This window comes from Setaria viridis, chromosome 9, assembly GCF_005286985.2.
Source record: "Setaria viridis chromosome 9, Setaria_viridis_v4.0, whole genome shotgun sequence".
Lineage (NCBI taxonomy): Eukaryota > Viridiplantae > Streptophyta > Magnoliopsida > Poales > Poaceae > Setaria > Setaria viridis.
This window is the reverse complement of record NC_048271.2, coordinates 9,988,256-10,014,294: the sequence shown is the minus strand read 5'-3', so window position 1 is coordinate 10,014,294 and position 26,039 is coordinate 9,988,256. Positions and strand designations below refer to the sequence as shown.

General features: G+C 46.1%; 4 protein-coding genes across 9 annotated transcripts; 2 read left to right on the top strand and 2 right to left on the bottom strand.

The window, feature by feature from the left end:
* Positions 1 to 3,034: 3,034 nt before the first annotated feature.
* Positions 3,035 to 11,883, bottom strand: LOC117838150 (serine/threonine-protein phosphatase BSL2 homolog). Of its 2 annotated transcripts, none has more exons than XM_034718065.2 (21): positions 11,054 to 11,883; positions 10,057 to 10,117; positions 9,826 to 9,904; positions 9,415 to 9,494; positions 9,244 to 9,338; positions 9,046 to 9,145; positions 8,642 to 8,711; positions 7,919 to 8,020; positions 7,753 to 7,834; positions 7,053 to 7,232; positions 6,524 to 6,797; positions 6,182 to 6,422; positions 5,858 to 6,028; positions 5,112 to 5,350; positions 4,869 to 4,953; positions 4,676 to 4,774; positions 4,388 to 4,587; positions 4,228 to 4,303; positions 4,006 to 4,141; positions 3,790 to 3,926; positions 3,035 to 3,698 (listed from the first exon to the last, which is right to left on the bottom strand). In XM_034718065.2, the coding sequence occupies exons 1-21, from the start codon at positions 11,454 to 11,456 to the stop codon at positions 3,612 to 3,614; spliced, it is 2,997 nt and encodes a 998-aa protein (XP_034573956.1). In that variant the 5' UTR covers positions 11,457 to 11,883; the 3' UTR covers positions 3,035 to 3,611. The 2 variants fall into 2 exon arrangements, with proteins under 2 accessions (XP_034573956.1, XP_034573957.1); XM_034718066.2 differs by lacking the exon at positions 11,054 to 11,883 and adding an exon at positions 10,812 to 10,971.
* A 2,321-nt stretch (positions 11,884 to 14,204) lies between these two features.
* LOC117839771 (putative E3 ubiquitin-protein ligase SINA-like 6) lies at positions 14,205 to 17,200 on the top strand. Of its 3 annotated transcripts, none has more exons than XM_034720187.2 (3): positions 14,205 to 14,380; positions 15,823 to 15,927; positions 16,226 to 17,200. In XM_034720187.2, the coding sequence occupies exons 2-3, from the start codon at positions 15,826 to 15,828 to the stop codon at positions 16,955 to 16,957; spliced, it is 834 nt and encodes a 277-aa protein (XP_034576078.1). In that variant the 5' UTR covers positions 14,205 to 14,380; positions 15,823 to 15,825; the 3' UTR covers positions 16,958 to 17,200. The 3 variants fall into 3 exon arrangements, with proteins under 3 accessions (XP_034576078.1, XP_034576077.1, XP_034576076.1); XM_034720186.2 differs by having other exon boundaries at positions 15,808 to 15,927; XM_034720185.2 differs by having other exon boundaries at positions 15,804 to 15,927.
* Positions 17,201 to 17,622: 422 nt separating this feature from the next.
* LOC117839772 (uncharacterized) lies at positions 17,623 to 18,680 on the top strand. The gene has a single exon (XM_034720189.2). It carries the CDS (start codon positions 17,734 to 17,736, stop codon positions 18,388 to 18,390), a length of 657 nt encoding a protein of 218 aa, XP_034576080.1. The 5' UTR covers positions 17,623 to 17,733; the 3' UTR covers positions 18,391 to 18,680.
* Positions 18,681 to 20,272: 1,592 nt separating this feature from the next.
* LOC117839946 (nuclear transcription factor Y subunit A-10) lies at positions 20,273 to 25,287 on the bottom strand. 3 transcript variants are annotated; one of them, XM_034720386.2, is made up of 6 exons: positions 24,980 to 25,287; positions 24,150 to 24,522; positions 22,291 to 22,409; positions 22,076 to 22,144; positions 21,337 to 21,480; positions 20,273 to 21,177 (listed from the first exon to the last, which is right to left on the bottom strand). In XM_034720386.2, exons 2-6 carry the CDS (start codon positions 24,400 to 24,402, stop codon positions 20,734 to 20,736), a joined length of 1,029 nt encoding a protein of 342 aa, XP_034576277.1. In that variant the 5' UTR covers positions 24,403 to 24,522; positions 24,980 to 25,287; the 3' UTR covers positions 20,273 to 20,733. The 3 variants fall into 3 exon arrangements, with proteins under 3 accessions (XP_034576277.1, XP_034576278.1, XP_034576279.1); XM_034720387.2 differs by having other exon boundaries at positions 24,988 to 25,287; XM_034720388.2 differs by lacking the exon at positions 24,980 to 25,287 and adding an exon at positions 24,817 to 24,973.
* Between the last annotated feature and the right edge of the window lie 752 nt (positions 25,288 to 26,039).

Below are 26,039 nucleotides of genomic sequence, written 5' to 3'. Positions count from 1 at the left end.
AGTTAAGGTTGCAATCAGAAAAACTGCCCCGGGTCTAAAAGACGGGGCAACGTAACATGTTGCTAGCCCAACATTAAATTCTTCTCGGATTTTGGTGGAACCAGTTGGATGAGGGCGCGTCCTTGGTGTTGACACCGTGGTTCTCTGTTTATCTCCAATATCCCACGCAACCAATTGTCAAGCTACAGCTATCGATATCGCGCATACGGAGAAGGCTAAAGGTAAAGGAGTGTTTATATAGGCACTAACATCAGTTCATCATAGAATTTTGATTCTCTCACCTCACAAGTTTGTGGTGATTAGTTTCAGTTTTACTCATTCAGAAGAGCTGAACGATTGTCATGCCTGATCCCAAATCTTAGTGAGGGCAGCACTCACGAAATGGTGATGCACGATTCACTGAATGGCAGATTATTAGCCACTTGAAACGGCTGCCAGTCTGGCTTCGCAATGGCAGACATCTGCAGCGCGTGAACAATCCAAAGGAACCTCAGACGAATGAGTTCGTCCAAAGCAGATTCTAAATTTGGAGAACTTAGTTTAAGGGTAGAGTGCGCCCCGGCCGATAGCAATCCAGTGGTTCAAAATATTTAATTAAAACTTTCACTATAAAGTATAAACTGATAGCTAGTTAGTTTTGCATCTTCGTGGATCCTCTCATTCTAAGCAGAATAGGTTTAGGAAGTGAGCCTAGCTCAACTATTTAGCGTGGGAGGTGTGGTTGTGCACTCTGTTGGCGCTAGAAATCGGTTGATCGAATCCCCAGCATCGGACACACGACCCGGGAGAATCTGCTTAACTCCTGTTCGGGTGATCGCCCTGGTGCGGTTCGCGCGGCGTGCCAGCCAATCTGACCTGTTGATTGGCAAGGAAAGAAACGTGTCAGATCCCAGAGGTTGCGATCGGCTAAGATTCCGATCTCGAGATAGCTTATCGCGAATCGGCCGATTTGCCGTAATAAAGAAATCGGCTATAATACAGCCGATTACCGGGCAGCGTTAGTAAAGAAGACTGCTGGAGTAATCTAAACAACACTATAGTAACAATACTAGGAATAGATCTAGATCGGCTATGCGTAAAACAATAGATTGAATAACGAAGTACAAGAAAGCCGAAAGCTCCAATTCCTAGCTGGATAACTGGTGATAAAACTAGAACAACAGGCAAAACCTAGGATTCTAGTAAATATCGATAACTAGTGAATAAATCTAAACGAAATGACAGCGATGCGCCCGAAGTTAAAACTTAGATATTACTCGATAAACGGAACTTACAGGATCGGCCGGAGGTCAAGTTGATGCAGCCCCGCCAACCCGTACGAACTCGTGAGAAAGAAGAAAAGTATTGGCGAAGTCGCCTGCTTGAAAGTAAGTGCAAGGAAATAGTAGTTTGTTGTATTGCTTTGGTGGTGATTACAGATCTATGAAGGTGGCTATTTATAACCTGTTACAAACGATTTCCTAACCGACTGGAACTCTATCTCTAATTTTAAACGAAAACGAATATTTACAAGTACGATTCGTACTGGAGTTGATCATCATGCTCTCATGGGCTGACTCCCTCTTTATCTTCATAGTTCACTTTAAGCCTATACCGGCCCAATTGCTCCAGCCTCCTAATCGGCCGATTTCTACCAACTCCATCAACAAAGGGACAGCCGATTACGGCCTACATGTCGGGGGCTCCGACTCCTCCGACCCTGGGACCTAAGGACGGGCGAGGCGGAGTTCCACCCCCGAAGGGTCGGGCGCCTCCGACCCCAGGACTCGGGGTCGGGTGAGGCGGAGTTCCACCCTCGGAGGGTCGGACGCATCCGACCCCAGGACTCGGGGGTCGGGCGAGGCGGAGTTCCACCCTCAAAGGTCAATCGACCGATCCTCGACTGTAGCACCAATCGGCCGATTTCCAACCGTGACCTCTGTGTCTTGCTGCATCTCCTGATTTCTTCCTTTCCTGACGCCGATTTTACACGTGTCAAAATCTGCCGATTTTACACGTGTCAAAATCTAGCGTCAACACACTCTAACCAGTAACCACCCAAGTTCCTTCTAGCTCGAATTTGAATTTGGATGTCTATTTCTTTTTCTTAATGAAAAATCGCCTAGCTCCTCCTAGGTCAATCTAACTTTTTTTTTAGCAGAATAGGCTTTACGTGAACTTGCTCCATACATTCTGTATTACACTACCTTTCGCTTTGCAGGGACAAATTAAGCTAGATCTTAAAACAAAGGTGTTGCACCACTTTACTACTCCCTCCGTTGCAAATTGTAGGTCATTTTAGCATTTCTAGATATATATTATATCTAAGTGCATAGCTACAATTTGGAACGGAGACACGAAGGGGGTGTATAATATCTAACATATACAGTTTTATACTTCTATATATGGTCAATACAAGCTAATTAACTTGAACGTATGAGTTTATTCTGGTTCTTAAATCTGAGTTCTGAGCGAGGGATACAAGTAACTAAGGTAGGTTATTTGCATCCTAAATGACATTACTTCAAGTTAATAAACATTTACATTTTATTAGCAAACGGAAAACGCACATCTGGGAATAATTCAGGGACTGAATAGTTCACTGAGCACGCCGTTCGTGATGATCCAAATAAGGCGATCTGAATATGGTGTAAATCATGATCTAAAAGAACAGATGCCACTCTTCATTAACGCATTAAGCAGAGCCCCTTCCCTTTGCACTAGAAACAGTCTGCTGGTGGCCCTCAAAAGCTTTCATGCTGCTCGACCTTGTCCTCGTTCAATGACCCGTAGGCCAGGGATGATGTTCATTGTTTGTCGAAGTCTAGCATCAAAATCGCTATCCCGGCTACATTCAGTTACCCGTAATCCAGGGATGATGCTTCCACGGCGCTCTGGACCGGAGCTTTACGAACGGCTTTGAATACGATATGAGATCCACAACCACGCGGCCTCATGAAGCGTAGCAACTACCATGTCAGGACATAAAGAGTAAGCCACCATTGTTAGCAGCAGGCAGAAATGATTTCAGTGAAGGGACATCGTGCACCAATGATGGCAAGTAACAGCTCTTTTACCTCTAATAAATCAAACCGTAAACTCCTTTCGCCACCCAAAACTTTAAACACAAAATTGTACACATCAGCATGAAATTACATTGAGGTTGGGAGGGCTATTATACACGACAACTGGACAGCGACCCCGCCAGGCAAATCCCTGTGGCAACTCAAAAACACTTTGCAACATGAGGAAAATTCTAGGCCCGGAGAATGAGAGAGAGGAAAGAATACCTAGTACAATAACACTATTTCCTTTTGCCATTCCAATTGGATGCAAAAAAACACACCATACACCGCCGCGCCCTATCCACCCAGCTGAGTATATACAAGTGAAGCCTCTGAGGATCTTCAGATGAATTTCTATATGCACTGCTACTTGTGTTCGGTCAAATGAATTGGAGAGCGCTGCCCAAGATCAAGCTCCCTTCTACCAGCTTATAGTCCGCTCAGCTCCCTGTACATCAATCTTTCGGTATGGCTTTGGACCAGCCTCTCTCCCGAACACAAGTGAAAACAGCAAGATCCTGCTGAGGGCTTCATATGGATCATACCAACCAATGTGTGGCGAATCTACTATATCCAGGCAAGAGAGCCTCGGTCATTAGCTACTGCTTGGGGACGGCCCCTGGTCGGAGTTGGTGGTCTGTTAGCATTCAGCTCCTGAATTTCATTTCACGGGTCAAGGTGTTAAGAGGTGGATGGAAGCACCAAAGAGTTCAGCAGAGGGAATAACTTTGCTATTAGTGTTTACCTGCATCCATGTGTCCTCAATATGATCCGGTGATGCCTCAGGTGATGTAATTGCAGGGGGCAAAGGGTGAATTAGTTTTGGGACAACCACAAGATCTCTACCCAAAACCAAGATCGCACCGGCATTATTTGCAGTACCTGTGGTGTGCATTCATGTCAACAAATTGTATATTGAGCCAGTAGATTCAAAGCAGATCGTCATAAGACAGATTCTCACCGCAATAATTTGTCGCGGAGAAAAGAGTGATCAGGTGGCCTTGAGCAAAGCGCTCAAAGCCATCCATCACACACTCATGTGCTCGTACAATTAACTGAAGGTCATTGTTGTTGCAGAACTCCATAACACGATCAGGCTGGTAACACCAAAATGTTATCACAAGAAAATCTAAGGGGCTGAAAGGATAAAAGACAGACAACAGATGGACTGAAAAGCACCAACCCCAAATGTAACAAGACCAGGGCCCCGGGCATTGGGTCTCAGCCCTTCAACACTGTCGTTCTCTGTTGGATCAGACCTGTAAAAATCAGAACAAGATCATGGATGGGAATAAATAGCCATTATGAAAGGGTGAGCTGGAGGAGATGCTGAAAATGCTAACCATAGAAGATCCATAAGGACAACCGAGCCAGCTTCCATCGTAATTGGCCTTTGAAGATTCTCAATCTGCTCAACATGGTTGATTGACCGACCAATGCCACCATGCATACAGATTATTTTCTTTTCTATAAGCGCAGCCAAAGGAAGCCAATTGAATAGCCTATTCATTCGATGCCATGTCCAGATACCATCTCTCTCGCCCTGTTTTTGATCAATGAATATCAACGTAAGTAAGAAAACTAGGCAATTTTGTTAAGTGCAGTTGGGTGCAGTGCAAAAAGTTAGTTACCATTCTTTCTATACACTCTATTCGGAAACCAAACAAAGCATTGATATCTGCAGCTTCATGGTTCCCACGAATCAAATGTACATTTTGAGGATATTCAACCTGAAATAAGCAGTAGTTTGAATATTATACCTTAACCAAATTACTGCATCAAAACAAGTCTAGATAGTTTGAAGGTAAGTACATAGTATGATACCTTCAATGCAAGAAGAAGGGTGATAGTTTCTAAACTATGCTGGCCACGATCTACATAATCTCCCAAGAAGAGATAATCAATGTAACTGCATGTTAAGAAAATGAAAAATGAGCTGAAGGCATGAAAAGAAGAAAAATCTCCATCTAGAATTCAGTCATTTTGGCATATAAATAAAACACAAGAATTAATTGCTAAAGATGCATAAGTGACTTATTTTCGTTCTCAAAGGAAAGAAAGACTTACGCGATGTCTCCTGCAGTCGAAGGAGCACCGTATTCATCGAATAACCTCATTAGGTCTCCAAATTGTCCATGCAAATCACCAAATATCTTAACAGGAGCTTTAAGTTGCAAAACGCTTGGTTCGCTTGAAAATATTCTCTCAGCACTGTCACATAGGTCTGCAATTTCATTGCAGTCCAAGAAGAATTGCCTTCGGACAGGGGGCTTCCAGCCACGAGGTTTCAGCAGAGATGCAATTACCTAGATAGATATAGCAGCAGATACATAAAAAACGCAACAAGTGTTTAAGTAACTGGCAGCTTTCATCTAACTCAACACCTAATGGGCATTGGAAATTCTAACTCATTAGATACCGCCACGAGTATCAGAGCAGTTGATCAGCTAGGCTTCTAATCATTTATTTATCATGCAGAAAGCCAAAATACATTTCTTATTTACTCCCTCCGTTTTTATTTATAAGGCTCACACACATATCAAGATTCAAACTTTGCAATCTTTGACCAATAATTTGACTATTAATTTTTTATTTTTACAATGTAAACTTTATATGGTTGGATTCGTAATCAAATATACTCTATAATGATTCTAAGTTTATAATCATAAATAATATAAGATAAATGAATGGTCAAACTGTTATTTGGAAGACCGTGCCAAGTCATGCCATGCCTTATAAATATAGATGGAGGGAGTACCTCAACAAGCACTACTATATGAACATATATTATATTAATGACAAGGTGAAAGTACCTTTTTAGGAACACTATTAATAGACATCTGTCTATCTAGTAGCTTCCTTGCGGCAGTTGCATTCTCCGGGGTGCCATAGCTCACCCTTCTTCCTTCATTTTCAAATTGGTCAATCGATAGCTGTCTGACCATGCCACCTAAGGCACCTCCAGTTTCAGCAGCCACCACAACCTGCAAGGTAAAAAAAAAGTAAAAACAAAGTGTAATGCAATCAAGCAAATAACTTCTGCTAGGATGGTAATAACAAGTAGAGACAAGCATTAGCATCAAATTGCCAAATGAAAACATAAATGGGAATAAAAACACAACATGTATGCTACTCACAGCTCTATGATGCAACCGAACTCCAGGTGGAGCTGCCATGTTGTTAGAAAGAACAATGTCTGGTTTGATGAGGCTTGAATGTTTGCTGCTTGATGTTGAGTCTGGAGACTGCTCCTTGTCAGGCAACTGTTCCACCTCACCATTAACCTGCCTGGCCTTCACAGCAGCTAATGTCGCACTGATTGCCTCAGCCTCTGCTGCTGATGCTTCAACTAAATAATCCACACCTTTGTTTAATCTCCTGCGAAGGGTTTTAAACTCATCAGAATGAAATAGCTATTACAAAAAATAGTATAATTAGCTCACGAAACAGCACAATAACATAAAAAGTAGTCTATGTACCTCTGTCCCTGCAACACAGCATTCTCGGGGCTGATATCAGTATACATGTCTCCATTTACAGGAGGTGCAACTGGAGTCCCAAGAACTACAGCTCCATCAGGACCTGATTCCGTAGCTGTTTGTCTTGTTCGTTCATCATTGTACGCATACCTTCCAGGTGCTCGTCCTGCTTGCAAGTTTGTGGCTGCTGCACTCGCTGCTGCATGATTAGCAGCATTTGTTGTTTCAGCAGCAGCAAGATCCTCAGCCACAAGAAGATCATCGAGAAGTACACCTACAATACCAACTCTATGAGTTAGCAACCAATAAGCAATAGTGCATCAAACCAAATCATGCAATGCTAGAAATATTATAAATGTGGCCATTACTACTCAAAATGAGAAATCATTATAAATGTGATCATTACAATAATCTGTTTTCAACTATATACGTGAAGTGACAACAACAATGGTCACCCCGGCAAAATCTGTGGCATTAACGACACTTGATGTCAGACATGAAACATGGAAAATTAACCCAGTTATCTTACCTCCCCGTAAACCCCCATAAATGAATATTAGATCATTAACAGCAGCTGCTGCGTGCCTGCACCGTCGTGTAAGCTCAACAGCAGCATCACCGCCTGCCGCATCTGCACTATATCTTCCTGTTCTGGGAGTTGTAACAACTGACTTTGTGTCGCACCAGACTCCAGCAGCAGTGTCCAGTACTGAAACAAGTTCAATAACACAAACTTATAAGAAAGAAAAGACTAGTGTCAACAATAAGTTGCCATATATAAACTGCTCTAGTTCCAATGTGGATGCATATATAAACAAGGCGACACAATTCAACTGCTAGCAAAGGAATAGGAACCAGATTGTATCAGCATGCCATCATAGGTAACAGAAAAGAATACAGGACATCATATAGATATCATCAGCAAGTGGTTTATGAATGAAATGTTAAAAGTAACTAGAGCATTTAGGATATTCAGGTACATATACAGTACAGATATTTTATCAGAAATGGATAAATGAAACTCACAACAGGAGATAAACAAGTCTATTTGGATATGTTTGAAAAGAAAGTAAACTGATGGCAGTGAATGATACTTGGTTGAGATTGGAACGGGTGAAACCATACAATGGCCGTTTCTGTCAATGATGGCAGCATGGGACATTTTGCAAAAGGTACTTCACAACTTGATACAAAAAATGTGAGTCACTTCAAGGTTTTAAAACCGCAACCTGCAACACTCGAAGAGTCTTCCACCATCCGCCCACCTCCAAGAGCACCTCCCGACACATGAAGACGCGCATTGACAAAAACCTAATGAATAGCAAATAGCAATCATTACACAAGGACCACAGTGGGGAATTAACAAAATTAATGAGACTGAGCAATATAGCTTACAGCTGCATGTTGGTATCTGGGTGATGGGGAAACACCAGGGGCAATTGCCCACTCCCAGCGCCCATCTCTATGTTTTGCAAGACCATATGCACTTGATAGGGGCTGGAAATTTTGCAAAACACATATAAGAATAGAAAATAGTGCTTAGTACCAAATGAACGAGAAAAACCAATAGTGACATTTGACAAATACCCCTGCTATGTCTAGGTTATAGAACTTGGTGTAATGATTAGTGTAGAGAACATAATCATTGTTGCATACGTACAATAGAACTCTTCTCCTACTTTTTTTTCAATTCAAGCAAATAGACATCTCCACAACACAACTTTTCTACAGTCACAGAAAAGGATGCTACTTGTCACATGGACTATTACAGGATAACTAAGTGTCATATATAGTAGTCAGTTTCCTCTTAATTCAGGTGGACAAGTAAAACTTTGTTCATTTTCCATTTGATGTATCTGCTTTCTGTAGCTACTGTTTCAAAGAAAATTCCAACTTTAGAGTTTAGATGTTTATAAATTAAAATAAAATCTCCTTGGGAACTGCTCTAATTTTTCCACAAAAGGATGTATGGAACCTTATCGGGATGGGGTGCCTCTAAATGTTACGAGAACAAAAACTTGGCAGGTCTTACTTTAAGAAGCAGTGACGCTAGTTAGTTAGTAAGCAGTGATACTATTTTTTTCTCTGGAAAAGGTTTGGTAAATATCAATTACTTACCACACTATTTGCATCTCTACCACCGCAAAGTAAGAGAAGACCATCAGAGCGTGCACTTGCAGTGGCGTACCTAAACAGCATCGCACAGGAAAATAGAGAACATCAAACAAACTATTTACAGTAAAAACACTGAAAGAATGTGAACTCATGCAGAGGTCAGATCACAAGAAATTGATTGCCAACATGGTGGGCTAACACTGCCACAGCATGCTACCCTGTGCCATACAAAATAAATAGCAGATCAACTTGCAGATATTCTCATAGAGAACTTATAAAGCAACATGGCATGAGATGGTCCAATGCATTATAATTTATTTCCATGGAAATATTATAAAGTTTTAGGTCGATGAGTAATAAACTATTCTTTACTCAATTTAAGTTCATATTCCTGTTGGCATACTTACATGCATGGAGGTGGTCCTTCACCTTCTGGTTCAAGTTTCCTCCATTCATATGGCTTAGCCGCAGTATCAAGGGCCCATACATCCGCCAGAGGTCGCTTCCCTAAAGACGTGAAAATAGTTCCAGTATTGACACCATTAAGGGTGTGCAGGAAATCGTTATTTGAAACTTTACAGACGTCTAAAAGAGCTGTGCATTACCGTCATTTCCACCAATAGTCAACAAAAATCTCTGCCCAACCAAGGCCATCACATGACCATATCGTGGACCTGGACCAGGTCCTTGAACCACCACTCTGTGTAAGCGTAACAACCTTAGCAACGTAAAAGAAATGCAATTATAAACTCAGGTCATTCAAGAATGTTGATTACCTGTGCCATCGTGGTCGTTGTTGTGTAAGGTCTAGGACATGAAGATCCTCTGCAGACAAACCGGCAGGGCCAATTCCACCCTGAATCATAAGAAGAATATAACTCAGATGAAATTTCCGCTCCACCCTCATGAAAATAAAGGGAGTCTCTAGCAATCTAGTACTGTAGTTTACTAGGTGTATCAAGAATCAACTACTGGCTAGTGGCTACTTCAACTGGAGTTTCTTGGAGATCTGATTGGTGTGGTAATAAGGTGAGCGCAAGTTTAAAAAATATGACAAACATTTATACTGCAAAAAGGACAATATTTAGTTAGAATAATAGGTACTAGAAATTTTTTGTAACGAACAATAATTCGACACCAGCCTAGTCAGAAAAATAATGCAACTAGTAGTACAAGGAAAGTAATACCTGAATGACCACCATGGTTCCAACTGCAGTTGCCACATGTGCAGCTCTTGGTGAAGGAGGCTCTCCAAGTGGGGTAAGCCTAACACTCACAATCATGTCATAGTTAGAACTATTTGAAGATTTTCGAATACTGGCAATATAATTCCATACTACCCTAAACAACAAACAACCGAAATAGCGCACTAATTACTAGTTGCAGAAAAAGGTCAAAATCAATAAGGAATATTTTACCTGCTCCACTTGTTCGATGACACGTCGTAACAATGGACGTCTGCTGTCGCGCCAGCAAGACCTGGAATGGGAGATATCAGTGAGGAGCCCACCTTTATAATTTGGCTGGGAAACAAAATTAGCATTCTACACCAGCAGCAGATATCCTTTACTTTTTCATTTTTAAGTATAATTTAAACATCCAAGCAACTAAATTCCTTTTGTACATTTCAGACAGTTTCTAATTGGTAACCCAAAGAACAAATAAGCCTTTAAATTTCTGACCACTGCCGGTCATAAAACAGTTCTCTACACCTACTAATTTGCCCACCCTATTGTACTAGAAGCCTAGAACAGGCATAAAAATGATAAATTGCACCCTGGATAACACCCAATTTGGCTCCAAGAAGGAGCAAATGTTCCTTGAAGAGAACCAATCATCATAACCTACAGGTATCCAACAACTTTTAGCAAATAGAAAGATGGAAGAAAACTATCAGGTGTAATGCTCATTTTAACCTTTTAAGTAAAACAGCATTGCAAATTTTTGCTCAACAAGCAACATTTGACATAGCAAACAACCCAACAGCACCTGAATTCACTCTTTTTGCTGCTGAAATTCAACTCAATTCCTCAGAAAGGCTTTAATACATTCCTACCTAGTCGAATTAGCATCTAAACTAGCATGATGACTTTATAATTCCGTCCTGAATAAGAATCGAACCATATTCAAACTTTCAAGTGCCACTAGAAATTAGCATTCAGAATGATCTTACCCACAATACAACAATGATTTTCGTTAAATCACTATTAGCCTGTAATTCCATCTCAAAAATGAAATTCCGAACTTCATAAACCAGAACCTAAACTGCTCTGCTCAAATTACATTGCATCCCAAAATCCGGCCCAGAACAGCCACTAATCGGAATTCCACACATGGGAACGACCCTACCACGAGAGAAGGTGTATTAATATTCTAAAATCATCAGAAAGCAAAAGCCATAAGATAGAGGCATACGGATCCCCGCGCTCCCGGCAGAAGTGGGCGGCGTGGCAGAGTTCCCCTCGAGTGCTGTGGCCCCGCCGAACAGGATCAGCCTCGGTCCGATGTACCCTGGTGTGCCCTCCTCCCCGACGGCCGGTACCGCCGTGAGCGTGTGCCCGCAGCGGCACCCTGGTCCGTCCTCCTTCTTCTCGATCACCGCGTTCACCACCGTGTACCCGGGCGCCGGCCTCGGCCCCGCCGCCCCGACAGCCGCCGGATTCGGGGCCGCCGCGGGCGTCCCGGGTGTCCCGGGCGTCGACGGCGCGGACGACGACGAAGTCTCGCTCCCTGACCCCGAGCCTCCGGCGCTGGCGGCCGCGGCCGCCGCGTCAGAGTCGGAGTCGGACTCCGTCGTCATGCGTGAGTCCACGTCCATGCCTCAGTAGCAGCTAGCGGCCTCCCCGGCCCACGCTAGGGTTCGGAGGCCCCGAGATCTCGGGAACGCGCCGGCGACGCAGGCAGGGACCCCCGCCCTACGACGCGGCCGGCATCGCCGGAACCCTAGATTCCCCCCCGCGCACCGGGCAGCGCGATTCGCCCGCGTTCCGCTCCGCCTCGCCCGCGGCGCCGATCACGAGGGAGAGAGAGCCAGGCGAGGAGCGAGCGCCAAGGCAGGAAGGCTCCCCCGCCTCGGGAATTGCGGTGGAGGGTGGAGGGGGGTGGCCGCTCCGCTCCGGAGGCCGCGGGCAGCGCGCGGCGTGGCGAGGGGATGGGGGAATTCGGGGGATTCGCGGGGGGCGAGCTGCAAATCTGGGAGGGGGTGTGGGGGGACGGCCTCTCGCGTTGGCCTAGCTTGGTTGGAGTGGAGGAGACGGGCCGCGACGGGAGGAAGGGGACGGGAGGACGAGGTGGAAGAGAGAGAAGGAGAGTGGAAATGGGAAAAGGAAATTTAGCAACGTTCTTTTTTGGTTTTGCTTGGGTGGCGGTTTTACCGTTCCGCCCCCCGCGCTTCGCCCCTTTTTTGAAATGGAGCCCGGCGTGGGCGTCGTGCTGCCGTTGCTGTCGGATAACGCGAGTACGTGGTCACGCAAGCAGCGCTGTGTGGCGTTGCGCGGATTTGGTGTACCGTTCCGACTGCCACGGGTGAGGTTAGATACGTGGAATGATTCGATGATGATGATGGCGACGGGAGACTGGTGGTACTGAAGATTAAAGAACGTAGATGAGTTTACCGACTAGTGTATTTGTTTAGCATTTATAGATGTTAATGTATTTTTCTATAAATTTAATTAAAACTCTAGTTTGTACCAAAAATAAATAAATAAAATTAATAAAAATTGACTTCTAATAAAATTAAAATCGTGGCTCTTGATTGAAGAGTAGAGGGGGAATGATATTCGGTGCATTACCGTAATGGTATGGACTTATGATCATGCAACTCGGATGCTAGGGGAGACACCCATCACTGTAAACTTTCACTCAGGATCCGTTTGCACCATTTCCATAACTGCCCACCTTAATATTGGGCGTGCCGCAACACGTCGCGGTTGTGGCGAACGCACTTTTGTGTCAGTTTTGGTAGCAAACTACGAGTGACGTGCCTAATATTCTGCGGCAAAGCCTAATATGCGTAAAAAATAGTTGCCTAAACAATTGCGGCACGAAACACCTTTGGCGTGGCGAGCTGTAGGTGCCATCCAAACATAAGCCTCCGTGCTTGTGGCGGCGAGTTACAGAATATAAAATTTTTTGAGGTCAAAAAAAAACTTTAAGTGTTAAAATAAATGGTGTATATCTGGTAACTAGATAGTATATTTCATAAAAAATAGTTTTTCTCATACAAGTTTCGCGAAGGATTTCCACCACACGATAGATTTAACCACTTTGTTGCTCATGGTCTGTTTTTGGAAAAATGGCAAATGAAAAGGTACACGGAAACGATAATAGAATGTTGCAGGCTTGCGATCTCTCGTCATGTAATACACACCCACCTTGGCTTGATCGCACACGCAAGACCTAGATTCACCTATGCGTCGCGTAGGTGCACGTGCTAGGACCTGCTGACAGACAGAATAAAAACCAGGAGAATCGGAGGGCGCATCTGCAAAACATTTTCGCTTGCGAAACATTTGAAAAGGCCGGGAGATTCGGTTGGCAAAGCCAAAAGAAAAAAGAAGGCCGTTAGCGAAGGGGGCGGCGTGCCCGGCGCCCGCGGACCGTGCTAGGGAACCCAAGCGCGAGACAGCTGTCGCGGCGTCGGACGGCCGCGATCGCTCCATCCATCCAGTTCCAGCATGCGAGCCGCTACATTTTCCGCTTGGACCCTCGTACCCCAGAGAAAACACACGTCGCCCCCCCCTTCCCTGGAGGCGCCGCCGTCCCACGGGACGGGGAACGGGGACGCGCGTGCCGCAGGACAGCGGTGCGCAGCTGGCGACGGCGCCCCCGGGTGGGGTGGGCCCCGCTGCCCCGCGCGTGGGCCGTGGGCGAATGGGAAAGCAGGCCGGCCGCAGACGATCCCGCCGTACGAGCGCCATGTCAACCCGAGATCCCAGTTGTGTTTGACGAGGTCAACCAGGGGCGGGCGGCACGGCAGCAGCAGCAGGACAAGTTGCGTGTATCGACGTCCACGTCACCTTTTTTTCGCGGCCTACGGGGTGGAGGCGGATGGTGGATGGAGCAGAGCGGCTCGCGTCACTCGCTTGCGAGTTGCGGGGAGCGGGCGTCAGCTGCCGTTTCGGGGGATCAGGTGAGGTGGGATGCATCTACCAACCAACCAAACCACGCCTCCGCCGTCCCGAAGAATGTTTGTTGTTAGCCCGTCAAGCAGCGGTTGAGATAAACAGTAAAAATAAGATAGAGCCTGCGTCAGTACGAGCGTTGCGTTTTGGCTTGCCTTTTGCGATAATCGTACGAGGACGAGAGTAGGCGTTGACCTTGAGGCTTGCAATAATCGTTGACCTAATTTCGTATTACCGCCCAGGCAAGGCAGTATACTTTTGGCATGAACAGTGCGTCGGCAGGCGTAAGTTTCAGTCGATGTCACTGTAGCAAGCAGCTCTCGTGGGGAAAAGGACATCTCCTATCGGTCTCCGGAACGCGGGAAGTGGGCCACCGCGGGCCGTTGAAGAAGCAAGAGGCCCACGGAACTCAGGCCCATTTTCTAGCCCCCTCGGCCGCCTCCTCTTCCACTCACCGTTGCTGCCGTCACCGTCAGTTCCCGTCCCCCACGTTCTCGACGGGCTCTGATCAACGCGATTACGCGAGTGAGGTCGCCGCCCGGGGGAGCAGTTGAGCGCGGAGGGGGTCGCCGGCGTCGGAGCAGTCCCAGCGGCCCCTAATTCGTTGAGAGGTGACCAGGTGAGGCTAGGCCCCTCCCTATTCGTGACAATTTGGCTCCCTCCTCTCGGAACTGACACCGCGGTTCGTACTGTTGGTTACTAGGGTTTATGCTGCGCGGAACGAGAGCAAATTTTATCTGGCTATTTCTGTGCCCAATCTCTAGCATATGCATCGCTTAAACCCAAGTACTGGACGTACACGTGCATTGTGAAGGATTTTCTTTTTTGGTGTAAGACGCGTTGTGTAGGAACCGAGGACATGGGGGGCAAAGTGGAGGATAGGCTTTTGTTTTTTTCCTGTTCTGAACGGGAGAAAATTAAAATGAGGATAGGCTTTTGTTTTTTTGAGAGATGGTCGATGGGAGTAGTTGTTACTGCTAAGTGCGAAATTAAGCCAAAAAAAACATACGGTTGCTGCTCGCCACAGAAAGTTTGAACTTCTCTTTGATAAATTGTTGAACAAAATCGAACCTTCGTCCTGTTTTCTAGTGCCAACTACTTCTATGTTAACTCATGTATGAACATGACACAATTATTTCCGCATCAAAAGAACAGGATCACTTCCAACATTATCTGATTCTAGCGCTACTTGATAGTTTAATCTAATTTCGTTTCAAAGATAGTTTGATCCAATTATCTTTTTTTCATGATTGTCAGGAATCATTCCTGCCATCTTTGTTCATGAACAACGACCTTTGGCAACATATGCCAAAACCTAAATTCGTGCGTGAGACTTGCAGTACCTTGACAAAGTTTTCGTTTTGATTTATCTGGAGCCAGAAGTGCATGAGGGGTATAAAGCAAACTCACTGACTTTCCTTAACAAAGGGATCAGATTTGTTTGATGAAAAAATGCTACCTTGTTGAATAGATCGCTATTATTAGTCCGGGGCACCTCCTGGCTGCAGGAGTCACTACACGTATTATGTGCAGCCGGGCTGACAGGTGATCGCCATGTGTGATTCAACCAAAGAACTTGGTTTAGGGATTTGTGGTGATCTATCATTGTTTATACAAAAAACTGACCTTGTTGCCCTGTGGCCTATGGGTATTCTGACGTGATACATCAGTGCAAACTGTTTACAACATAATGATGAGTTGAGACTAGGCTTGGCTGTTAAGCTAGTGAGATTTGGGCCGATAGGAAGGCTTGATTAGTAAGGAATGTATATTAATCAAATCCATGTATTAGGCTATCCCATTTTATGTTATTTTGTTTACTTGTTATAAGATTATATTGCTTGGATGTTTAGTTTCTGAATTCTGATTACTGGCCCTTCCATCCAAGCTAGTACATCAATCAGGATGCAGTATGTTAATCAAAATAGCCCTTCTATCTACTAAATCATCACTTGCCTTTTCCTGGTATAAATTGGCACTAAGAAGGGATGGAACTATCCTGGTCAGTACGTTGAACCCTTTGCTGCGCTTGCAATATCAAGCAAGCTAGTGGTTTTGCAGGTGATGGAACCGAAAGGGGAAACTAAGACGGACGGAGTGAGAATGGCAATGGGTCCCTTGGACTGCCCTGTCTGCTACGAGCCCCTTGAGCCTCCGATTTACCAGGTATACACAGTAGACATATGAATAGCATCGAGTTAATTTCTGAAGAACATGGGACCAGCAAAATCTTTTTATCGTTTTCCCTGGGGAAATTGAAACCTTCTGTCGATCTACCAAAAGCAATTTGTCAATTTCTGGAGACCATCAGATCAGTTTGTTTGTTAGATCAATCTACCAAAAACAGTGTAAGTAAGGTTACACTTTACATAAGATGTACTATCTATGTTTTTGTCAAAATCCATTTTGCTTTTGTCCATGATATTCCCTCATGAGGATTTATTTAATGATTCCAATACTGCAGTGTGGTGTGGGGCATTTGGTCTGCAAGTCATGCTGCAAGAGGCTCAAGAAGTGCCCCCTATGTACAAGATCTGCCTTTGAGCGCTGCTTTGGCATGGAGCGCGTTGTCGAAACTGTTGAGGTTCCTTGTTGCTTTGCAAAGAACGGATGCACCAAGAAGATCACCTACTTCAACAAGAAAAAGCACGAGAAGGCATGCCGGTATGGGCCGTGCTTCTGCCCGGAACCCGGCTGCGGCTTCACTGGGCCAGCGGTGGCGCTGGCGAACCATCTCATCACCCGCCACAAGTGGCCGTTCATGAAGTTCAAGTACTTTGAGCAGTTCAGCCTCTCCCTCCAGCGAGGCCCACGCGTGCTCCAAGCCCCGGACAGCAAAATTTTCCTCATGAACTTGAAGCCCGTGGAGCCCCTGGGGCACGCCATCTCCCTCGTCTGCGTCCAGCCGGAGGCCATGGACTCCAGGTTCGGGTGCTCGGTGGCCTTCTCGTGCTTCACGGGCCACCACCAGCTCTCAACGCTGGATGCTGTGAGAAGCTCCTCCCTGTCTGATGGGATGCCAGAGGACTTCTTCTGCATCGTGCCCAAGGCTGGAGGAACTGAGATCTTTCTCCGAACCACCATAGATAACGAGTTGGTGCATGATGAAGAGGACGAGCTGGAGGATGAGGATGACGATGACGAGAGCTACAATGAGGACGAGGATGACGAAGAAGATGATTCTGACGACGAGTGATTCGATATCGGACCATCTACGCAGTGCTCTAGATCAAATTATTTAGGTTGGGTTCTTCGTCTTGACAAGTCGTCTAAGCAGACTATGGTTTAGTTGATCAGTACTTGAACTCGTATCGAGACTTTTTATTCGTGTTCTTCTAGAAAAACCTGTTACAGTACCAGATCTCTGTAGCCGATTGTTACCGGTTCTGTAGTGATACTGAGGAAACCATGCTGCCGCCCGGGCAATTTGGTGCCGAAATCTTGTATCGATTCTGATTTATTTCCCATGGCTACGCGAGGCAGTGCACGGCAGTCTTCGGAGTTCCAGATCAGAACTCAGAAGCACTAAACGCCATGCCCAATCTGTGCACACCGCACCGGTGCCAAGATGAAAATGGTCACCGTGGATTTAGCAGGTCCACTACACGTTATTTATTTATTTATCAAAATACTTGGAACTTTATGTTTTGGCTTTATACAATTGCTATTGGAGTGTTCTAGAAGCACTTAAAATATAACTTTATGGCGTATTTTTTATAACTTTATTTATCCTGAAAAATGGGTCACCTTTGATCAAAGTTGCCAAGTATTACTTGGAAACAGTATCAGAAACGTGGTGACGGTTACAGCTGGACATGGGCTGGGCTTTATTTCTTCACAGATCTGGGTATCCTCTTGTTGTACTCGTTTAGGCCCACCCCTGTCTGACGGACTCGGTTTCTCGAAGCAGGGTTTAAGCTTTCTTCCTCGCGCAGCCGCCGCGCGAACTGCTAGCCCCCAAACCCTAGCGCCATGGGAGCCGCCGCCTCTTCCTCTCCCCCTCCTCCCCCAGAGGCAGCCACCGCCGCCTCCGATCCTCCCACTCCTCCCCCGGAGGCCGCCGCTCCACCAGCCAAAGGAGATCCCCAGCAGGCCGCCACCTCCCCGGCCGGCGGCGCTGCGGACGATGCGGCGGCGGGAGCGTCGGCTGACGCCGGTGGAGGCGGCCCGGCCGATTCAGCGGAGACGGTGGTCTTGGAAGCCTCCGCTGGGGCCGGCGAAGCAGAGGAGGGGGAGGAGGAGCAAGGGGAGTGCGGGTTCTGCCTCTTCATGAAGGGCGGCGGGTGCAAGGAGGAGTTCACCGCGTGGGAGAAGTGCGTGGAGGAGGCGGAGGCCGAGACGGGCGGCGTCGACGTCGTGGAGCGGTGCCAGGACATCACGGCCGCGCTGCGGAAGTGCATGGACGCGCACGCCGACTACTACGAGCCCATACTCCGCGCCGAGCGCGCCATGGCCGCGGATCTCGAGGCCTTTCAGGCCCAAGAAGCCGACTCCGCCTCCGCGGCGCCGGCGTCGGAGGGAGGCGATAAGAAGCAGGCGGCCGACGCAGCGGCGCCTCCACCGGAGGAAGGCCAGGAGAAACAGGCGGCCGAGACAGCGGTCTCAGAGAACAGAGATCCTGCAGCCTGATTGGGCAAAAAGGCGGCGGCATCTTGGAATTTTTGGTGAGGGATTTGAGGATGTGCATTTGATTTCTTCTTTCGAGCATCAATTAACCTTCTGTGGTCGGCGAGATTGGTGACCGGCGAGGGAGATAGACCTCTGCTCCCTCTAATTGAAGATGTGATTCTTTTGGGTGAAATCAAATTATACGTGTTGCCAGATGAATTCTTACTCTGGCGAATTATACAGACATCCCATGCTTGAATAATCTGCTGATTTGATTGCTCTAAATTACTGATCACATCGATCTTTGCGAATGTTTCTTGAGCTTCTATTATTAGCAAATGGCCAGTGCATCTCGGTCAGCTATTAGTGCTTGCCAATCGCTCATCCAATTGTTATACGTTCCAATGATCTCGTTTGTGCATCTACATTTCAGCTGCTATCCTTGTGCACTTGTTTTGCTAGCAGATCAGAGCAGGAGGGCTATCTTGTAGGTGTATGGGTTAGCTGTGTTGCAAGTTTCAGTTATGACCGTCGTAACGTTATTGGGGTTGTTCTGGCTTTTTTGGAACCTTACTGGTCAAGCAGGTGCTTTGACTTCCCTATGCTGTTGGATCTGCGTTCCGATAGCTTTGTTGCCATGTTCGAGATGCTAAATTTTAACACTGTCACATCGGATGTTCGAATGCTAATTAGGAGAACTAAACATGAGCTAATTATAAAACTAATTGCAGAACCCTATGCTAATTCGCGAGACGAATCTATTAAGCCTAATTAATCCATCATTAGCAAATGGTTACTGTAGCACCACATTGTCAAATCATGGACTAATTAGGCTTAATAGATTCGTCTCGTGAATTACACTCCATCTGTGCAATTAGTTTTGTAATTAACCTATATTTAATACTTCTAATTAGCATCCAAATATCTGATATGACGGGTGTTAAATTTTAACACCCTGTTGCCAAACAGCCCCTTAGGTTGAATACTTTGCACTCCATTGTTTAGATTTTAGAAGGCGACATTCTGTTGTATGGATTTGGATGCAAACCCATGTTGTGGCTCCTCTGTGACGCCGGTGTAGTGTAGGCACCAGTGTTTCATATATAGGAAATATTATACATTTGTGTGGGTATATTCAAAGCTGATTTCTTTAGATTTATATGGACATATTCAACTTGCTGAAATAGAGATAAATCCTTCATACTTTGTATGTACATATTCAACTGGCTGAAATAAAGAAAAATCTTCATACTTTGACCGTCCGAGAATTCAGAAGCTTCATACTGTACCGTTACCATGGATGCCTCAGATATATGCACTCACCAAATCACTGCGTTCAAGTCACTAATTATCTCCAGGTATTAAAATTTACGAATCGAAAGAACTAAATTCTATTCAGAGCCGCAGAGGCGATTCATCGAACGCTTGTTGGAGAGAAACGAGACAGGTAAAGCTGGCGCCAAGCGCGTACGGTACAGATCAACGACAGTATCTTCGCCGGGGAGGGTCAGGCAGCGGCGGCGCTGTGGAAGACAGCGTCGACGACGGAATCGAGCGAGGCGGCACGCGGAAGGCGGGGCGTCGCGGCCTTGTTGCGGCCTGCGCCGCTGCCGGTGGTGACGCGATGGGTTTTGCGGGCCGCTTTGGCAAACGGCCCAATTCTTCTCTCTCGAGTACCTTTCCAGTGCTTCACTTTTTTTACTTTTCAGTAACTTTTTAACAGTTTCAATTCATCAATGTTTTAAAAAGAGCTCAAATCCTTCGAGTGAACTGTGCAATTGGAAATTTCTGCCGAAAACAACAACTAAGACAAAGATTTTGAATGGCTGAAATGTGCAGAACGAATACCAAGTCACCTAAGCATAAACAGACACGCTACCTAAATTGCAAGCCACATATCAACTGCAGCAACGGACGTTATAGTATAATGTAGGTCCCAAACTTAAAGTTTCTGCAGATTCAGTCTTAACACGGCATCTTCACCAAGCACAAGTTTCAGCCCTCAAAGCTTCAAACAGACTCAGACACATCTCCAAGAACTGGAGCAACTGTGAAGTCTGACACCTCAATTATTCAGACACTGATCAACCCGACATCAGAGACTTCCATACTGAGACACTGGCACTGCTATCAAGCAGTACCAAGCAGCAGTGCTTAGGGTACACTATGTTACAGGCATATGGGGGCAGCTCCAGCATCACAGGACCCCTGAAACCTGTATGGGTTTCAGGGACAGGGATAGGTTGGTCGGTAGGTGACGAGGAGGTTGCACCCCAATGCAGAAACAGCCAAGAATGATTTGCCTACAGACAGCCAGCCAACGGGGTGAAGGCCGGCCGTCTGAGTAGCCATCCCCTCCTCGGTTCACGCCTTGAGGAGCTCGCAGCAGCCGTCGCTGGCTGCCCACTTGAAGGAGGGGATGGCGGCAGCCCCGCCGTGGTCGCCGTCCATGATGGCCGGCAGTGGGGTGAAGAAGGGCGGCGCCCGGACCATGCCGCCGCCGTACTGGCGGTGGTGGCTCGCGTGGTCCTCGTGGTGGTCGTAGATGCTCGACACCTCGGAGCCGGACAGGCTGGAGACACTGCTCCGGGAGTGGCAGCGCTGGTTGCTGACGTTGCCAAGCCCCGGCGGCGCCCGTGGTGGCTCGAAGCTAGGTGACGTGGCAAAGCGCGCAGGCGGCGCTGCTGCTGCCGTCCTGCCACTCCCGTTCGCGTTCGCTGCCCCTTCTTTCTTCGTGTTGAGGAAGCGCCCGCCGGAGCCTCTCGCCCGTCGCATGGCATGGAGGTGGCGCGACTCATGAAGATATGGCTGCAGCGTGACAGGCAGAGTGATCACTAATCAGTGTTGACAGTGAAATATGGGTGGATCGGAATTCGGAAATGTTGCTTTCAGCTGGTTGGTGGCAACTGGCAACTCCGCAACTGCCATGGATGTAGGTAAGGTTAACTGAGAGAAGAAGCTCCTCACCTTTCTGCCTTTCGCCAGCCTATTCTCCCTCTCAGCCTTGGCGCGAGCACGGCGGCGACGGAGGATGCCTTCGTACTGCTTCGGATTCACGTAGATCGGTGCATCAGCTGGCGCATTCAATGGCAAGAGAAGTCTCCCACTAGACTGCATTACGGGGAAAGAAAAAGGTCATTAGAGAATCATGTGCTATCAAAGGAACTCAACTGATCGCATATAAATCCAAGGAGCATGATTAACACATGATCCATCGTTGCATCAGGGGAAAAAAAGGCCATGGCAGATCTTTCAGTTTCGCAATCAGTTTCTCGCCTCCTAATCTTTTTACTCACTGGAACATGCTGTGTTCATCATTTTTACTGTCAACGACGTAAAATATACAAGTTCTGAGTTCCATGGGTTACTTAAAATATTTTTTTGCCAATTCAAGTTACCACTAAAAATGAGATCACACGACAAAAGAGTTTGAGCATAGGTGAACTTTGTGTTGACTTGTTTGGGCAGCGGAACTCATCATGTAAATTCAGTTGTGATACAAGCTACCCAGAACATGTGTTGTTTACTTAATTTCATAAACAAAACCTTACTGCGTGAGATTGCTAGAACTATGAAATTCATGAGAATATTTGAATATTTAATCATATAACGGTCCCTTTTCCTTGATAGTTCTTTGCACAATTAGATAGTCAGCGAAATTAAAGTTTTGAAATACTCATGTTTTCCAAAAACAAATAAACCATACCATCGATCTCATCCCATACGTGGTAAGCATGCCATAGCACTGGTCAGCAGAAGAATAATTGGAAGGGGCCTGAAAGAAATGCAGTCAGTTGGATTTATTTTATTTCCTTTTTGCAAAGAAGTTAGCCAACAAATTAACAAAAAAATTTCAAGAATGGATTTTGGGATTTATAATTGGTTAATTGCAAGATATAAAAGATAAAAGGATAAACTTACCATGGATTGACCAAGACCGATCTCGAAACGGCCATTGTATTCTGGGAATGGTGACTGCAGTGAGACAGTGGTAGAGTGCTCCGGGACTTTCTCTCCTTTACCATCTGACTCCGAATTCCCTGAATGTCATAGGATCAGGAAACTGTTACAAGTCTTGAATTTTTACTAGATAGTAAAACTTCTTCACAAGTGATTGCAAATCCACTCAACCACAAAAGAATTGAAATATTATCAATTCACATCATAGATAACATGAATGACATTGTGAAGGCTTCAAATAGTACTTCTTTCTGACAAGTTGGACAAATACCATTTTGTTTGACTCCTATTTTCAAGTCTGGTGGCCAGTCACTCAACCTTAAAAAGTTGGCATTCATGCAGTGTAATTTTCCCAACCACTAAAAACTGGACATATTTTCCTAACGACACAGATCAAGAAGTCACAACAGATTACAGATCTAGGCACTGTTCTATATTATTAGACAAGAATAGTATAAAATATTATGATACTGATGCATCCTAATCTCTAGTAGTGATACTTAAGAAAATTAGACAGCACGGTAGATATTATACAATGAACTCCTATGGTTGGAAAGATGTGTATTTTACTCATGGAATCCGACGAGGCTACTGAATTCCATCAGGAGCTACCCCGGAAGTCTATTGTATGTTAATACGCACAGAAAAAGCCATTCCATGGTTCAAAACTGGATAGTTGTTGGCTAACCATCAAACCTACGTGCCATACTGCCACATCACAAATTCTCTCTTTTTATTTATGTAAATGTTTGTCTAGAATTTTTTTGTGTTCCATGTAATTAAATAAACCATCTTAATGATTGTTCTCTGCAGCACATGCCACAAACAGGAGGCAGCATCTGCCACAGAAGCTGATGATGATATATTGCAATTTGCAATGCCATATTCAGCAAAGAAAATCTTATCGCCGATGCAGAGTTTGAGTGATCTAATTGGTAACTCCTACAGTACTGTTTTGTTTCGTTCTGTACCGATCCACAGTTAAGAAATACTAGTATTTTTAAGAAATTCTCACAAATAAGCTTGCAGCCATGAATTTAATCAAATTGGTCGACAAGTGTTGCAATATTGAGGCTGTTAGTCAAATAAACTTCTGTTTTTATCAATAAAAATCAGCCAGGAAAAAAGTGTCGCAGTAGTGATAGAGACGCACCAGGGAGCATAATGGAGGCAACAATAATAGAACAGCCGGCAGCGGCATCAAAGTAGAGGAGCCACTCATAGAATGGTACTATGGACGCATGGGGCCAAAACAATGGACAATCTAACTAATTGCATCCTCTGGCATGACACGTGACATATATAGCATTGTCTTTTTTTATGCAAATACATATAGTTCATGTTGCATTGCGATAACCTAAGATTTTGCAAAAAATCCTTCCTTCCACACACACACACACACACACACACACACACACACACACACACACATACACATACATATATAACGACTTTGAAAGGATCACAATAAAAGAAGTAGTTTCCCTTCTGCCCTTCTTAGCGAAGTAGGAGTAACAGGTAATCCTCCAACGTATTAGAGGAAAAGAAAAAGGCACCAATTTCTAAAGCGGTTTCTGAGAAAATGGATTCTTGAAGCTAGTCCAGGCCTACCATATTGCAACTTTTTTGGAGTAAGGCCAATCATCTTGCAATTAGACAATATGTGATGTAACCTTTAGATATTTGCTTACATGCACAGATCCAACAGGTGCAGGAACATGCCAAATTCCTGCATTTCATTTCATCCTTTTTTTCCCTTAAGCAAGAATCCCTCAACTAATAATCCATAAACTTGACCAACAAAAAAAAAGAGAACTCACCTTGGAACACAGAGAATTTCAGGACCTCAGGGCTCCCTCTCTTGGCGGCCGCCGGCGGTGCCGGATCCGGCGTGCCCTGAGCCCCCGGCACAACCTGGAACTGGCCTTCCCGGCGCGTCTCCTCCGGCGACAGAGGCGCCGGCTCGCCGTACAGCAGCTGGGGCCCCGCCCACCACGGCAGGGCCGCACCGTGGGAGGCCTGGCCCCCGGCGGCCACCTGCCCAAACCCCTCGTGGCCCTTGAAGCTCATCATCGCCGCCTTGCCTCGCCAATGGAACCTGAAGCCTCACCCAAGTCTGAGGCAGCAACCCCGGCTCCAAAGCTGTTGAAGGATTCTTGGCCTGGTGGGATACTAAAGGATCCAACAAACAGCCTGTGGGCGAATAATTAAACAGCAGGTTAGAGAGCTTGATGTGGAAATGCTATTATTAAAATGATTGCTAGGTGAGGTGGGAACAAGCAAGAAAATGTAGGGTGGAAATAAAACAAAGTTGGAGAATCCGCAAGAACGGAATCTCAAAGGGAAACTCGCGCACAAGAAAACAAGAACATCAATCGGATGAAAAATAGTAATAAACTCTGAAAGGCAGGTGTAAGCAACAGAAACATGCACCATGAAACCAAGAAAAAATGCAAAAAAAAATGATTCGATAGGAGCAGCAAGTACCGAGGGAAATTAGTTTTCAACGAGGACTGGCTCTGGGGACTGGGGAGGGCGGAGAAGCACACACCAAGATCAGCATGGGAAGGAGAGAGCGAGATCGAGTGGCGCCTAGATGCTGAAAAGATTTGCAAGGGGAGGAGCACGCCCGGGAAGGCAGCGGCGGTACCTGAATACCTGATGAGGTTTGTATGCGTCCAAGGATTCAGGGCAGACCGAGGCAGGTGAAGAGGCTTAGCGAGGGAGGGAGCAAGGAAGCCCACTCACATCTCAGCGCCAGGAGGCCGCCTAATAATGGACGCTAGAGGACAACAGTAGCACACCGCGAGGATAAAGATTGAGAGAGAGAGAGAGAAGGCGTATATAAATGCAAAATGGTAGTGTGGGCGCAGAGCTGAAGGTTCAAGCTTGGAAAAGTCTCCCTTCTCTCTCCTCCCAATTTGAGGAAAAAAGAAAGATGGACGTTGTCACTAGCTGCGCTTGGGTGCAAGGCACTGCAGCCTCTCTTTCTGTTTTCTGAAGTCGCCATGGCGATTCCTTGCTTGTTTAAGGGCGGCAGCAAGTGGTAGTACATTTGGTTCCCTGCGCACTGTAGCCGCTGTACCGCGCGGCCACCAACCTAACCTGGGTAAGATTCCCAGGAACACGGCGAGCCCGGACGCAGTTCCCTTGCCAAATCGGTCGAGCGGCCGGCTACCGCCTATAGGCTTTGCCAACTGTTGCTTCCCAACGCTCCCCCTCGCAAAAAAGGGCAAGGGGGGAGAAGGACTAGACGCTGCACGGCCACCGTCCCTTTGCTGTTGCGGCGTACTACCACTGTATTTTGGGGGCGCGGTTGGTTGGTTCTGCATCTACCCAAGTTCCAAGTACCAAATAGAGCTTTATTTCATCTGCGCTACTATACCTTGTATGCTTTGTTATTGGTTTTTTTTTTTACCATGGCACTCCTTTATGGTGCACTTGAGAAGGGATACATATGGAGTGCAATGCGAACGAGCGAGCAGCTCGGTGGTAACGCTGGCAGTGGCCAGGCAACCCACCCGCGTTCGATCCCTGATCGGGACGAGCGGTGCGGGTGTCGCACAGGGACCGGGCATCCGAGACTTCTCAGCAGCTCATCTACGTTTGAGCGCGCGGTCTGCGTAGGCCAGTGCTCCTAGCTACTTAAAAAAATACGGAGTGCAAGTTTCTAGTTACTGGTGTTCATTTAAGATAGAGAGTGAACAGCA

What these genes read in the sequence shown, in the direction of transcription:
- LOC117839771 (XM_034720187.2), top strand. Translation starts at nt 15,826, where the DNA reads ATGGAACCGAAAGGGGAAACTAAGACGGACGGAGTGAGAATGGCAATG. An exon ending in TTGAGCCTCCGATTTACCAG is followed by an intron (nt 15,928 to 16,225) that starts GTATACACAGTA and finishes CCAATACTGCAG; the next exon opens with TGTGGTGTGGGGCATTTGGT.
- LOC117839946 (XM_034720386.2), bottom strand. Translation starts at nt 24,402, where the DNA reads ATGATGAGCTTCAAGGGCCACGAGGGGTTTGGGCAGGTGGCCGCCGGG. An exon ending in CGTATGGGATGAGATCGATG is followed by an intron (nt 21,481 to 22,075) that starts GTATGGTTTATT and finishes CCCGTAATGCAG; the next exon opens with TCTAGTGGGAGACTTCTCTT. An exon ending in GGCTGGCGAAAGGCAGAAAG is followed by an intron (nt 21,178 to 21,336) that starts GTGAGGAGCTTC and finishes GTCACGCTGCAG; the next exon opens with CCATATCTTCATGAGTCGCG.
- LOC117839772 (XM_034720189.2), top strand. Translation starts at nt 17,734, where the DNA reads ATGGGAGCCGCCGCCTCTTCCTCTCCCCCTCCTCCCCCAGAGGCAGCC.
- LOC117838150 (XM_034718065.2), bottom strand. Translation starts at nt 11,456, where the DNA reads ATGGACGTGGACTCACGCATGACGACGGAGTCCGACTCCGACTCTGAC. An exon ending in GAAGGACCACCTCCATGCAT is followed by an intron (nt 8,712 to 9,045) that starts GTAAGTATGCCA and finishes GATGCTGTTTAG; the next exon opens with GTACGCCACTGCAAGTGCAC. An exon ending in TTAATAGTGTTCCTAAAAAG is followed by an intron (nt 5,351 to 5,857) that starts GTACTTTCACCT and finishes ATATCTATCTAG; the next exon opens with GTAATTGCATCTCTGCTGAA.